The sequence below is a fragment of the Dermacentor albipictus genome, unplaced genomic scaffold, assembly GCF_038994185.2.
Source record: "Dermacentor albipictus isolate Rhodes 1998 colony unplaced genomic scaffold, USDA_Dalb.pri_finalv2 scaffold_16, whole genome shotgun sequence".
NCBI lineage: Eukaryota > Metazoa > Arthropoda > Arachnida > Ixodida > Ixodidae > Dermacentor > Dermacentor albipictus.
This window is the reverse complement of record NW_027225570.1, coordinates 4632835-4647629: the sequence shown is the minus strand read 5'-3', so window position 1 is coordinate 4647629 and position 14795 is coordinate 4632835. Positions and strand designations below refer to the sequence as shown.

Below are 14795 nucleotides of genomic sequence, written 5' to 3'. Positions count from 1 at the left end.
CCACATCGCGGTTCGCAGAACTTCGCTGCCGAAGCGCTAGGCCACTTCGACAGTTCAATTGTCAAGGAAGCACGGGTCACACAACGCAGATTCTGTACTGCCAGAGCTCACCGAGGCGAAAGCCGCACTGCCGCACCACCATTACTCGCGGCTTTCCGCCAAGTAACACAGAACCTACAACCAACACACAAGCAACGCAAGCACAATCACATAAGCAACGTTGAACAACGCGCGGTCCGCGCGAGCCTAGGAACGATTATGCCGAGAACGAATTCGCTACGGCGTCGCTCGGCGCCACCATCCATGGGATCACGCCACGTGAGGGATTTTTGTATATAATGTAGCATCTGACGTCATCAACTTATCGTGACGTCACAGAAAAACAATTACCAGCTTTCATACTCTATGCCAGTTTCGGTTGAAATTAGTGATTTAAAAATTTTGATAAGTTTTTAAGCAAATTGAACTGCCCCATTTGTTATAGGACTGTAAACATCGCTTGAAAGGGACAATATCATAACATGGCTAAAAAAACGCCGGAGTTGTTTTTTAGCAATCGCCATAGGACAAAAGCATAGCCTTCGAGATATACGTTGTTTCATGGGTTTCATGGTGTTGCCGAAAGGAGCCGTCGCTTGACGATAACATCTGTTATATATAGGCTGGCGATGCAAGCGGTGAAATTAAAAATGCAGTCATGGATAGAAAGTAATAGAATACTTGGAGAACTTCAGAACGGGTTCAGAAGTGGTAGGCGCTTAGATGATAGCCTGTTCGTGCTTACCCAGTGCATAGAAATAGCTAAGGCGGAAAATAGACCTCTGTATTTAGCCTTCCTGGACATAAGTGCTGCATACGACAATGTGAACAGGGAACTCCTGTGGAACATATTAAAAGCTGAAGGTATCGGTAATGAGGTAATTGATTTTCTACAGGAACTATATCGAGAAAGTAATGTTGAAATAACATGGGAAGGAATCAAGAGTACGACAACTGTCGAGGTTCACAAAGGATTAAGGCAAGGTTGTCCTCTATCACCGCAGCTGTTCATGCTTTATATGATAAGCATGGAAAGAAGGTTACAACGAAGCAATCTAGGGTATAATCTGTCGTACAGATTACCCAGGTGAAAATATTCAACTGGAATCCAACTGGTTCCAACTGGTATTAACTGGGAACAACTGGTTCCAGTAGGAAACCAACCGGTCCCAGTTACAGGTCAACTGGTCCCAGTTAGAAACCAACTGGGATGAAACTGGTTCCAGTTGGGATCCAACTGGAACCATCTCCAGTTGTACTGGGAGCAAATGGTCCCAGTTGGTATGCAACTGGAACGCAACTGGAACCATTACCAGTTGTACTGGAAGCAAATGGTCCCAGTTGGGATCCAACTGGAACCTGAACCAGCTGTACTGGAAGCAACTGGTTCCATTTGGATTCCAACTGGAACTTTGACCAGTTGTATAGTAGCAACTGGTTAGTAGTTGCGATCTGTACTCGTACAACTGTTAACATAAAAAAGTTGAGTTAAGCGATATGCTGCAACGAGTGCGACATTAGAGATGGGTTTTATCCGACACAAGATTTATTTATATGGATAACTGAATCATGCAGGATCCTCTTGCGTAAATGTGGAGCACATTGCCTTGACACGTACGCGTGCTTTAGTTTCAACGCACTAAATTTGTGAATGTTGGCCCTAGTCTTTAGTTGTCTAATGAGGCATTGGTTCGTCTCATGACGTTACCGTTGCGTGCCTGACCGACATCGCGGTGTTATGGTAATGTTGCACCAACTTTGTGCCGCTGACGTCGTTGCCTAGCTAAGCGCTAGTGAGCTGTATGGCATTTGGTGGAAACAACTGGTGTTTGCAGCACGGCGATATTACTTCCCTACGACAAAAAAAGAGAGAAAAAGGAAAAGAAAATGCTGAGCAGCGCATAGAGCTACACAACGCACGCTTACTACGCGTCCATGGCTAGTCTAGTACAGTCTTCCACACGGTGAAAGAATATTATGATGCTTACACCGACAGTGCTCTACCATGACTAGCCACTGTACCATGACCACAACAACCGCCATTTTGAAAAAAAAAAGAAACATTAGTTGCGTATCTTCTCATGATCGGCTGAAACCTCTATGGCTCAAACAATAATAATGATATAGCAATAAATTTAAATTATGTCAAATAAAAGTGAAATAAAATTCTTACCTCACATAGATAGCGTAATATTTATTAATAGCGAGAAACTTCATCACAAATACGAAACTGTGTAAACGTGCGGCGTAGTTCGGCAGCCATATTAACAGCAAGCTATTCGAGCGAGACATGGAGCGAGGCGTGCGCAGCTGAAAAGATTTTTCTAGAGGAACCTGTGGTGTCATTGCCTGTGTAACCTCATTTAAGTAGTATTAGTGTTGGACATTTTCACCTTTGGAAGACGGCATGATTACAGGCCAACGGATGACACCTGTTTTAACACCGACTACGCGGCTTTGTGGACCCATCGTGTTTGGATTGACGTGCGCACTTTTCCCTGCTCTTGATTCTGCCATTTGGAGGTAATTATATATTGAACTTATTTATGTTTCGAGTGCAAGTGGTTCTTTATCACAAAGGTGTCAATACTGCAGCACATTGTCGTTGACTCGAGTGTTCTACTACGTGACGTTTGTACACATCAATGCTTGCGAGCTTGGTGCTTGTTTTTGAGCCCCATTATCTGCGAGTCAGACGCGTCGTTTTTTTTTTTTTTTTCACGTAACTTGCCGTAGGTTCCGGCGTAAACGATGGCGCCCGCATTACTTCCAGAAAGTACTACACAGTTCGTGTCGCGCATACAATCTGATTACTCTAGGTTCAGCGATAACATATATACACAACAAATAGTCAACAATAGCATTCGAGTAAGCTACAGCCATGCAGGTGCGTCTTGTGCAGAGCGATAAACTTAAGTGGCCAGTGGGTGAGTGCAGTTACCGAGAAAAGTTCACGTGTCAATACGAACCAGTGTCGTGCAAGACTTGTGCTTTGAATAGCACACAGAAGTATCTGTAGCTCTGCATAATAACGTGTAGCAGAAGTGCATACACTACTGATACACATGTCTGTATGATGTATAAGTAGAATTGCTTGTACGAAGTGGTTGCCTTTTTACTGAATGCATATAAATATTTCTTTCAGATGGTGATGTGCAAGAGTTACGAAATGTGTAAACGTGTGCAAGGTCATCAAGGGAGCATTCAAGATGTTTCATCGCTAAACACAAGCTCAAGTGTCCCAATAAATGTCCAATTTCAACACCAAGCTGCTTCGGCTGCATAAAGTTCACTGAATCGGCTGGTTCTTTGCGACACGCGATGGCAACCACAAAAAGCATACAAGCTATGGCCAGCTTGAATCCCACTTGTGTGTAAACGTTTACCAGTGGTTCCTGCTGGCCATGGCTCACTACCTCTATTGCACAATCGATGCCAGTTGCAATAGGAACTGGAACCTGTTCCGATGTGGACCAACTGGGACCAGTTGCAAAGGGGCCAACTGGGACCAGTTGCAATGGGAATCAACTGGGACCAGTTGCAATGGGAATCAACTGGGACCAGTTGCAATGGGAATCAACTGGGACCAGTTGCAATGGGGACCAACTGGGACCAGTTGCAATGGGGACCAACTGGGACCAGTTGCAATGGGGACCAACTGGGAATTGTTCCATAAACCAGTTGAACTGGAACCAGTTGCATTCCCAGTTGGAAATTTTCACCTGGGTAGGCGAAAAGGTTGTTGAGCAACGACTACCGGGTTTAATGTATGCGGACGATATTGTACTGTTAGCAGATAGCCAGGAAGATTTGCAAACTCTGGTTAATTACTGTGGGGACGAAGGAGACAGTTTAGGTTTCAGTTTCAGTGCAGCTAAGTCCGGTGGGACGTTTTTCAACGATACAACTGATCAGGAGCTTACAATACAAGGCCACGAAATACCCCGAATGGCCGAATACAAGTATCTCGGGGTATGGATAAACAAAGGGCAGATGTACACGGAAAAGCACGAACAGTCTCTAATAGCAAAAGGGCGAAGAGATGCCGGGATAATGAAACATAAGGCATTGTGGCCGGGTTACAACAGGTATGAGGTACTGAGAGGCATTTGGAAGGGAGTAATGGTGCCGGGGCTTAGTTTCGGGAATGCGGTCCTGTGTTTAAGGGCAGAGGTTCAGTCGAGACTAGAAGTAAATCAGAGAGCTGTGGGTAGGTTAGCACTAGGTGCCCACGGGAAAACCACAAACGAAGCAGTACAGGGAGATATGGGCTGGGCATCATTCGAAGCACGGGAAGCTCAGAGTAAAATCCTATACGAAAAACGTCTGAAGAAATTGGATGATAACAGGTGGGCAGCTAAGGTGTTTAAATACCTATACAAAAAGAGCGTTGACTCACAATGGCGGAAAAGAACTAGGAAGCTAACCAGTAAGTATGCCACACACGAGGACGAAAAAGGACAGAGCATTAAACGACAGGTTAAAAATGCGGAAGGTAAAAATTGGATAAATTCAATGGAAAAGAAGCATAGTGTAGAACTATATTGATACTGGAAACAGCAGATCAGAAGCGTTTTATGATACCTCAAGAGGCAGTGCCCTACTCTAGGAAGTTTTCTTCCTCCGTGCTAGACCAGGATGTCTTAGAACGCGTAGTGTTCCTGTATATGCTCCCGCAGGGAGCAGAGTTGCGCATAGGTCCGCCGCCGTGATCCAGCTCTGCAGCGAAGCCACTCCTCGCGCGCGCAGGAGCCAAATGCCGCGCGGTGTTCCGCTTTTTTGTCTAGTGGTCGCGAGCTACAGGCGCCAATTGTTCGCAGGCGCTTAGCAAAGGTCACTTCTTAATACAGGCTACGCTCGAACGAGTCATTCGTGCAGCCGGAGAGGGTGGGCTTCCAACCAACCGAAACTTTGTATGTACCGATGTAAACACGCATATACAAACACACACACGAACGTACAAATAGGGGGTAGGACCACCTTCGATTCCCCAAAATAAGATACTCCCGTGCCTCGAACAGCTCCAAAGTTCGCTCGCAAACGCGCAGTACGTTGCCACAAAAAGCGGTGCAATGATTTTCAGCACGCATATGAAGTTGTCTTATCATAGTCAGAAAGCAAGAAATGTTTTAAAGAGTGTTTAAAACTTCCCACACGTAAGGTGGACACTTAGCGCATTTCGGCTGCCGAAACCAGCCGATTAATGACCGTCGCCAAGAGAGCTATCGTCCCTATAGTTATGTCAGTGACCGTTAACAGAGCGCCATTCATCACTAACCATCGTTCACAACAGCTGCACGTTTTCGATATATGCGGTGCAGACACAGATTTAAGCGCATTTCAAATGTTCACATGTGTACATTTTAAGCAAAGCTTACTTTTACGATTCATTTATACCGCAGACTAATCAGCTATATAGTACCAGCAAATCTGCAAGTAGAAAAAGATTCAAGTTGCAAGAGCTTCTAGATCAAATTTATTTCATACAAGGGAATGCATGAACGGCTGCTGGCAGCAGGCCAAGTGTGCTGGTTCTTGGAACCTTGGGGGCAGAATTCAAAGAAACTGGAAAGGCAACAAGCTATTAAGAGTAACAACAGGTTATTTTTATTGCACTAATCACATCAAGATGGCAAACTTGCAGAGTAATAATTATTCACACAGTGCAGACTGTAATATGACAACACATTTTTCTTGTTCTCTTACCACTCAGAGAAAAGCCAGTTGTTGAAGACACTGTATCAAGTCAATGAAATCACTGAAGCAGGCTTTGGCCAAAAAGCCAGGTTACAAAGCATTGTGACCTATCCCATCAGAGGCAAGGAAATTTTACGTCATTCAACAGTGCATTCACTCCACTCCCGCCCACAGGAAACAGCATTCACCAAAGCGCAACGTAGATTTCCAGCATGTTTAGTTTAACGACAAGTTTTTGTTCCACTGGCTGATACATGATGCTCACAAGCTAGCACACGTACAATTCCGGCTTAGCTTCTATGGCAGCAATTAGTTAACAAAATAAATAAGCCTATGCACTTCAAGACAATAAATTGACTAGAGTCAATTTTACTGTTCTCAAAACTTCACACGGAGAAGGAATATATTACAATTATTACAGCTAGAGAGCTAAATATACATATATGCCGGTCTCGACCCATACGCAGAAGCCACACGAGTCGCCGGCGCACGTCTGTCCGTCCGCATGGCACCTCGTAGAGCGCTTTACCGCCTTCCGTGCGGTTTGTGCAGTGTGGTGCGTTGCACCCCGTCATACTGGAATACAAGTGCCAGTACGATGTGTTTCGTATCACTTCACCAAGGTCATTGACTTCACATCGTCGAATACCGTACCTGAAACCCGCAGCTGCTCCTCTCAACGCACGATCGACGGTCCGCTGATTGCAATGGCAATGGCACTTACGGAAACGACGAGTTTGCATGAGTCAGCGATGCGCCTGTAAAGTGGGCTTTGCCACGGCGCGGATCATTTTACGTCATTTTTCGCGCTCGGCCAATAGCGGTGCGAGCGGCGCCGGAAAAGGTATGCGCAACTCTGCTCCCTGCGGGAGCATATAAAGGAACACTAAGAACGCGGAGCTATAAAAAGAAATATAACGAAGAAGAAGACACATGTACTGTGTGTGGTAAATATGTAGAAGCAATGGAACACCTCATACTAAAATGTGATGGTATCACGGAGGCAGGAAACTAAGGAGAGGCCCTACCCCCTCCGCGCGCTAGGAGAAAAGTGTGGCGGAAATGACGTATAGGTTCTCATTTTTATTGCTGCTTTTTTATTTTTTTGCTGCATGGCCACGCTTTTTGGGCCACAATGGTGGCGTTGTTCTGATTTTTTGAGCGCTCACACGTGTTGCTCTGGTAGGTTTCGTGCAGTGGCAAAGGCGCTGTGGTGGCGGCTTTGCGTTAGTCACCGTGTCTTGTTGCGCTGTGTTACCTGCACCGTGCTCTGCCGGATGTTGCGCGACCGCGCGCGCTCCGCGCGCGAAACCACGCATAGCGCGGCGTGGTTTCGCGAAAGATGTAAACAAGAGAGGAGGGTGGCACAAAAGGCGGAGCATCGCCATGAGCAACGCCAACTTCCGGCTTCACTTTTGCTTCACAAAGAGTGACGTCAGGGCCTCTCCTTAGATGGTATCAATCCCGATGTCGATGCGGCCACAGTCACCCTTCCTGAAGCCCTAGGGTTCCGAGATAATGACAGTCATGTAAATAAATGTGCGGTGGAAATTAGCAAAAGGCGATTGGAGGATTGGTGGCTCAAAAGCAGAGAGGTGACATAAGGTTAAAAGGGTAGGAAGACGTATTTAAATAAAATCGAGAAATTCAATAACACACAACACAGATAAAAATAAAAGGCAAAATAACATAGAGTTTGCAAAATAAAAATCTGAGCATGGTGGCAACTGCCATCACCCCGTTTCAAAGGGGACGCTCCTACCTTCCATCCATCCATCCATGTGCCATAGAGTATCCGGTTGTCGTGGTCATTGGCTGTCATGATGGTTCCTGTCGGGATGTTAGAGCGGTGTAACCCTGCTGTTTTTGACTGCCTTAATGAATGTTAACGCCATTAATATCGCTGCCGTCTGATCGTGCTTTCACGTAACGGCACTGTGATCAACTCGGACGCACGCGTTAACCATCAACGAGAACCGTGACTGCCCGAAGTGCTCGGTAGCTTCGTGCTTGTGAGGCTCTCTTGTGAAGAGGCTGAGCCGATCGTGAACTGTCTGTGCGAAAATGCCTCAATCGTTGAATCAGTATCTATCATCTCTACTCGCAAAGGTAGGTTGCAGCCATATCGGTGCGCCCACTCGCTACCTTGGTAGAACTTGTTGTTTGACCGAGGTTTTCCTTCCTGTATTCGAGCGAGGTATAACCTCAGTGTATTCTGTCTGTTTTTAGGCCGTACTTCAGAACAGAACGCGAGGGTTGGAGGACCGCACAATATTGCGACCTCTGTGAAAGTAGGGCTGAAAACCCGGAATGAAAGTTTGTGCCGCCAAAATTTGCAAGTAGTCGAAGCACGCATTTCTTTCGCCGGTGTGGGAGTGGTGCGGCGGCTTCTTGATCACGAGATCGTCGTTCGCCGTGTCTTGCCTTCTGTCTCTCTTTGCTTCTTTGACAGAATCGTAACGCATTTTTAGCGAAAGATGTCGTGTTTCACTGGGATCGCAAAGTTTCGCAGTGGATTGTTTGCAGTGACGCAACACTCCACTGGCCGTGTGACGTTATGAATCCCAGACGACCGCAGTTACTTGCAAGACATTGCAACCGTAATGGGCAACGCCGTTGTGTCCCGAGGCAGATACAGACGATCGCGAAAGGAAACGGGCAACATAAGTACCATTCCCAGCAATGGTTGGATGTATTTACCCTCCGGAAGTCCACGCTCTCCTTGCAAAATTTACAGATTTCACGAGAAGTGCCAGCATTATTGCACTGACCGGAATGCTAATGGGCTGCACATAGATTATGTAGCCGGAGATCACTAAATTGAAGGATTATTTGCATTGTAGCGCTTGCCTGTTTCCCTTCTACTGGAGATTAGCTGCAAGCTTTATTCCTTCGAGTCTCGCTAATGCAGCGTCCAACATTGTCTACATCATGTGACTTCAGCCGCAAGAGGCCCATTTTTTGGTTATGTGACATAAAAGGAGCATTAAGGAAGACCACAGCAAAGCAAGTAGGCAGGGCAATCCAAGTATGTGTAGTAGCTGGTGCCTTGACCACACCTCCCCTCGTAATAGCTTTCTGAGTAATGCATACTGATGAGACATAAGCGAGTGTTGTGACTTGGGCTGATTTATACTTCATTTTGGAGTCAAAAGCATAACAACACAAAAACACAGAGCACATTAGGGTACATGCATGCAGTGCTTCATGTGTGCTCCCTTATTTGGCTCTGTGTTATTGTGTTGTGATACTTTTGTTTGCAACAACACATATCAACAAAAGGAAGAAAGAAAAATTATGCAAGGAAGGCTGCATGTTATGCTTGAGTGCAGTAGAGTGACATGCATGCATTATGCTTTTATTAGATCCTGTCCAACTTTATGACACTGAAACATAACACTGCATGTGCATAAAGTATTGCGTGGCCTTCGAGGATGCAGTATTCCACTTTTTGAACGCCATAATCACAGAGGCTGTCCTTTGGCTGCAGTGTGTGTTGCCACCCATCAGCAGACAAGTTCAGTGCTCTCTCTCTGCATGTGCAGAAATGAACAGAAAAGGCCAAGTTCATTGTGCTCAGTTTAATTTATAGTGTCAAAAGCATGGTTGCCAAGAGTAAACACACATTGACATTGGTTAACCAGGGTATTGATACAAGACAGCAGGCACTAGGAGCAGTGGTCACAAAATGTCTTGCATTTTTATGCCACCTGTTGTGTTTCAGCGTTACCTCTTGTGCTTTGTTCAACTTGTGAGCATTACTAGAAGGAATAGGACTTGCTTCCCACCATACATGGAGTACCAACAAGACTTTTTCGACTCGTAATTTTTTTTTGTGACGTTCCAAACCCTCTAAACATTGGAATGGTATACTAAAAAGCATCCTAACAAATTTACTATGATATACCTGTTTCTACAAGCCAGTTTTACTTTAATTACCCAATAAGTGGATTTGTGGATTTCGGGCAATATTCTTTTTTATTTTTTATGTACTTATCGTACCTATTTAACATATAAGCAAACACTGGGTCTAGGAACATTTTATTGGTACTGTTATTGTGCCTGTAAACGCCTATCTTGATATTGGAGCCTATATTGAATTTTCAGAGCCCAAAATTGTTGTGTTTTTTTTTCTTTACATTTTGCCCTAGTCATGTTAAAGTTATAACCTGCTGGGGAACATGGCCGAAGGCAGCTGATTATTAGCACAAACCACTTTGCCATTTAAATTCTGTTATTAACAACTTTGCAGCATTCCAGAACCTCACTGGAAGAAGGGCACTTCTGCTTTATGCAGCCATATACTTGAAGGTGGTAGTGCACTTGTGCCCCCACTTCACATTTTGAGCCAACATCATTGAGAAAATTGAATGCGTGGGCGCAACTCTGATCTGAAATGTGAGGCTCATTTTGTACGCTCGGGAAAGGCTCTGCACTATCCCCAACGGGCCTGTCACTGAAGTTTCTTACAAACTTCAATCTGTCTCGCATGAAAATCCCAGGTTGTTGTTACTTTCAACTCTAAAAGATTCTGACCAGCAAACATTCTGCAGTTCTCTGGATGATTGAGTGTTCCAAAATAAAAGCACACACCCCTAACTTCAATAGATGTTGAGCGTTCCTTTTCTGCCTACAAACTAATATTTGGTGGAAACAGGCACTGTGTGAAACCCCAAATTCTGGAGATGTTACTTGTTTAGCACTGCTTTCACAACATTTCTCCTGATGTCTAGTCACATTAAACTTGAGGTAAATCTTGTAGCACAAGCAAATTGTCTCATTATGTTATACTGATAAATTTAGATAGATTTTAAAAACAGATGCTACATGGTCTGTGTTTATTGGAAAATTATAATTTATCCTCAAATACACAGTGCAAGCGCTAATAATTAAGCCTATACCTGCCTAAAGGACTATATTTGACACATATAGCATGTGCCTTAAGTGAGAGCTTTAGCGCCTGTTGTAGGCCTTTAAAGCAGCGTTTTAAGTGCCTAAACTTACGGGCTCAACTTATAAGTGTTTACCAACATTTCTACTTTGTAAGCATGATTCTCCTACATGTGGAGGTGACCTTGAATACACATGGCAAGCACTCCTTCGAGCACTAGTCGCACCTAGCGCTGTGACGCATGCGTATCAGGTGCAAGGAAGCGCACACCTTCAAACGTTACAACCACGCCAAGCTGCAGTGACATGTGCAGGCTCCAAACCATCGCTTTTGCCAGAAAACGAAACTTTTACAAGTGAGAAAGTTGCATAAAAGTTGTAGAATTGGCACCATTACTGTGATGATAAAGGACTAGCTAACGGCTCCATGTAATACCCTGTTTGTGTTACGAGGACTTGTCAGCTAGAGGTATGTGAATGTTTGAAGTTTTGAACATGAATACAGCAGCAGTCTTTGCTGTGCCTACCTTGGTGGCAACGGCATTGCACCAGCACGAGGCCACGGGTTTCATTTCCGGCGGCCGCATTTCAGTGGAGGCAACAAAACTTGTTACCTAAATTTCCGTGCATGCAAAGGAACCGCTCGTGGTCAAAATTAATCCAGAGCCCCCCTCCCCACTAGCCTTGCCACCCACTGGGCTGTTTTGAGATGTTAAATTCTGAAGTTTAATTTTAATTCAATTCATATTCAATTAGAAAATTCATTATTCAAGATCATTGAATATTCATTTCTGTTCAAGTGTGAGGGATAGCAGCACCTGTTGTAGTAGTCTCAAGTGAGGTGTTCAATGCAACGAGAGGATCAATTGCCCTGATTTACACAAGCGGCTAATCTGCCGCACATTCCACTTAGTGTTCCAAATTGTCGGACTACTTCGTTTTTGAATTCTCGCCTACCATGCACACCAAACGAGTGGAATCAATTTCCTGCATCAGTTGCAACAGTTCTAGAACACCATGCATTTTTGTATGTTCTAGCTACCATTGTAAAGCAAAGAAGTAATCGTCCTTTTATATTATACATTATATTTGCAGACTTCTGTGCATCATTAATGTTTGTTTTTTTCTCTCATAGGTATTGTATAGGCAGGAACTGCCAATTTTTTTTACGCATTGTCATGTTTTAACCACTCCCCTCTGTAATGCCACTTCACCTTGAGGGTACTTGAAATAAATGAAGTGAGGACTAATGATTCTGCTGGAGGGTAGCCACCGTGTTTTGCATTGCACAGGCAGAAGTTTCTGCACGAGCTCACAGAGTGAATAGCATCTGCTCAACAATTTCGCATCATTCAGTAAGCATTCCTCGCTTTCAGGCAGCCCATATTCGAATCTGTCACCTAAATTTCCAAGCAATTTATTATTTGCCCAGTCTCACCATGTTTGGATCCTTTTAAAACAGTGTGTGGTATCACGCTTCTTTCCTTCAATGAACATGGCATTCACATGCACCTTGTGACATGTGGCTCCCTTGTTTCATGGCAGTCATAGTGCACCAGAGGATTGAAAGCAGTAGTTTTTATGATGCGGCAAACAGAAAAAAAAGAAGAGAGAAATGAGAAATAGTAATAATGAGGGAACAGATGGCACGGTCTGGTGCAACAAGTGGCTGTGGCATGTTCCTTTGATCTTTGTTCCACCATTTTTGCACTGTTTGCCATATTGTGTTTGTCGTACCAACAAACCCAGCTAACAACCATTTTGCAGTTGTTTTTCATTACCAAGTTAAGCGGATGTCCGGTTGCTAAAAGTGCTTGGTGCATATACATAAAAAATGTAAATATCTCTCTCCTTTTTACCATATAGACTCCGTGCTACCTTCTGTTTTTTCCACTTGCCTAGAAATAGCAGTATATTCAGTATTCAATTTCGTTTGGAATTTTCACTATTTAAACAGTTTCTTTTTCAGCCACTGATGTTGAATCTACTTTTACGTTGCATTTGAACATGGTAGAAAATGCACTGTGGCTATTTTTAGAATAGCTTGACACTGGGCTAGTCAGTAATCACATAATAAAAAAACTGTTGCATTGCACTTTCATTTCCTTTATTGTAGAATCAGTTTAGGGCTAGGCCTCCCCCAAACTGCTTCAGGATAAAACAAAAAACAGCGTCATGACTGTTTGTTTCAAATTTTCTTAATTTCTCCACAGAACCTTGGGCTCATTATGGACTGTTCACTTCTTTGTAGTGTCCATTCTGCTCACATCTTCATTTCTGAAGATTGTTGACTATTCCAATGCCACATCATTTCGGTATAGCGAATCATGACACCAATATTTCCTCTTCTCGCATGCTTTTCTTGTTTTTTAGTTTTTCACGGCAAAATACAGTGCTATGGCTATCTGAAGCTCCAATCTCTCTTTGTGACAGTACCAGTGTGGCGGCATTTCACCATGACAGAACACCACGCAATCCGTGGTACGATGGCGCCTCCAAAAGCTCTATCTTATACCCCATTTTTGTTGACAGCTTGCTAGGAAAATGCAATTTTCTCAACTTCCACTTCATGTTTCTTTCTTATGCTATCCTATGAGATAAAGAAACATCTGGGAATCCTAAAAAATAAGAAGGAATTGGAATCCTTGACCGAGCTGGCCGTTCTAATCGCCAAGTCTCCCCTTAGAGGCGGTCACCAGGGGCAACTGGTGGCATTTCCCTTGCTGCCCACCGTGGCCTTGTGCCTGTGTAATTGTTAACATGGATTAAGCTTTGTTATTGCCCTTTCACTTGAGCTGTACCCTCTGTAAAGCTGCGAGTTGGCAGCATGTAAACAAATGAATGGGGGCCCTTGTATGTTTGACATAAGCACTTTTTTTAAGAAAGAGGGGAACAGGCAGGAATGCTCCTGCTACTTTGTCTTATTTCTCTAGTGCTCTTTAAGTGTCCAGTAATGTCAGCACTCCAGCCAACTCATCTTTCGGCATTAATTAATCTTATTTCAGTACCATTATCCAGATCAGGCCAAGAAGGACATCACAAATGCACTCCAGCATTACCGGAACCTCTCCCCGACTACCTCACAGTTTGGTGAGTCTATCCTCCCCTCACTTCTTTTTTATTTTAAAAAGAAAACAAACTGTATTTGGGACTTATAATGACCCACTCCCAAAGTGTGCTGGCAGGATGTAACTGGCAGCAGCACGCTGGGTGAAATTTCACTTTGGCTTTGGCAATAGCATACTATTATGAACTACTGAAGGAATCTTGGCAAAGCTGCAATGCTGGTCTATTATTTTCTTAGTGGCAGTCTTTAATTTGTGCACCTGGTGATTAGCGGATATGACGAAAATCTGCATACATTGCCTTCGAGATCTTGCAGGCAGTGCCAGATCTTGGAGGTCATTTCGAGGAGCTGGCATATTTAGTTGCGTGTCACTCCTGGTGAGTGATAATGACACTTTTTCTTTTTGCTCCAGTTTCCTTATCAAAAACAGCAACTAGTATACATCCACTAGTATTTGAAACATAATATTGTTCCGCGTGGGGGCCGTTCGTTGTCTACATTATTGGAGACTTCGCTTTTTCCACAGCCTGAAATTTTGTTGCAGGTAGCCTTTAAAGGGCCCTCTACCAGATCTCATCGGAAATTTTCGTTATATGCTAGAAGTCGTAATGGTGCAGCTTAAGAAGTGTTTTACACACAGGAATTGTTAAATAGCATTTATGAGTAGCCAACATAGAAGCCGAGTAATGTTGTGAAGCAGTGGCCAGAAGAGCTGCCCATCCCACGCTCTGCACTTGCCGTCAAACAATGTCAGCATGTGACATTTCATTCCTGCCTTCTCACGTTTACTGAACCATTACCTTGGTGTAATTGTCAACCGCATTTGGGAAAGTTTCAATACATGTATGTGTGTCTTGGACTTAGCGATATCTTTGCAACAGTGGTCAGCCAGTTAAAACAGCCACTGGAGAAAGATAAGCAAAGTATGTGTGTCGATAGCATACACTCTTTATTTGCTGTACAAGTGTTAGTTTTAAGGTTGTTCATATTATGTCTGGTTACTCAGAATGTACTGGCTTTCACACCACTTGCAGTCTTCAACGATGGCATTAAAAAGGAGCTGTTCTGCCTGGACGGCACCATCCCGGTGAACTACAAAGGT

General features: G+C 44.0%; 1 protein-coding gene and 1 long non-coding RNA gene across 3 annotated transcripts in view; both read left to right on the top strand.

Moving 5' to 3' along the window:
* Window positions 1-1489: 1489 nt before the first annotated feature.
* Window positions 1490-3307, top strand: LOC139051927 (uncharacterized). Its single transcript, XR_011509618.1, has 2 exons — window positions 1490-2562; window positions 3185-3307. It is a non-coding gene; the product is annotated as an uncharacterized lncRNA (long non-coding RNA).
* Window positions 3308-7529: 4222 nt separating this feature from the next.
* The window catches only part of TSG101 (tumor susceptibility gene 101), a 106336-nt gene continuing 99070 nt past the window's right edge, over window positions 7530-14795 (top strand). The window contains exons 1-3 of one of the 2 annotated variants that reach the window (XM_065454781.2): window positions 7530-7845; window positions 13632-13716; window positions 14728-14793. In XM_065454781.2, coding sequence (XP_065310853.1) covers window positions 7801-7845; window positions 13632-13716; window positions 14728-14793 — 196 coding nt within the window. In that variant the 5' untranslated portion in view covers window positions 7530-7800. The remainder of the gene's footprint in view (window positions 7846-13631; window positions 13717-14727; window positions 14794-14795) is intronic. The other variant, XM_065454782.2, reaches the window with a different exon arrangement.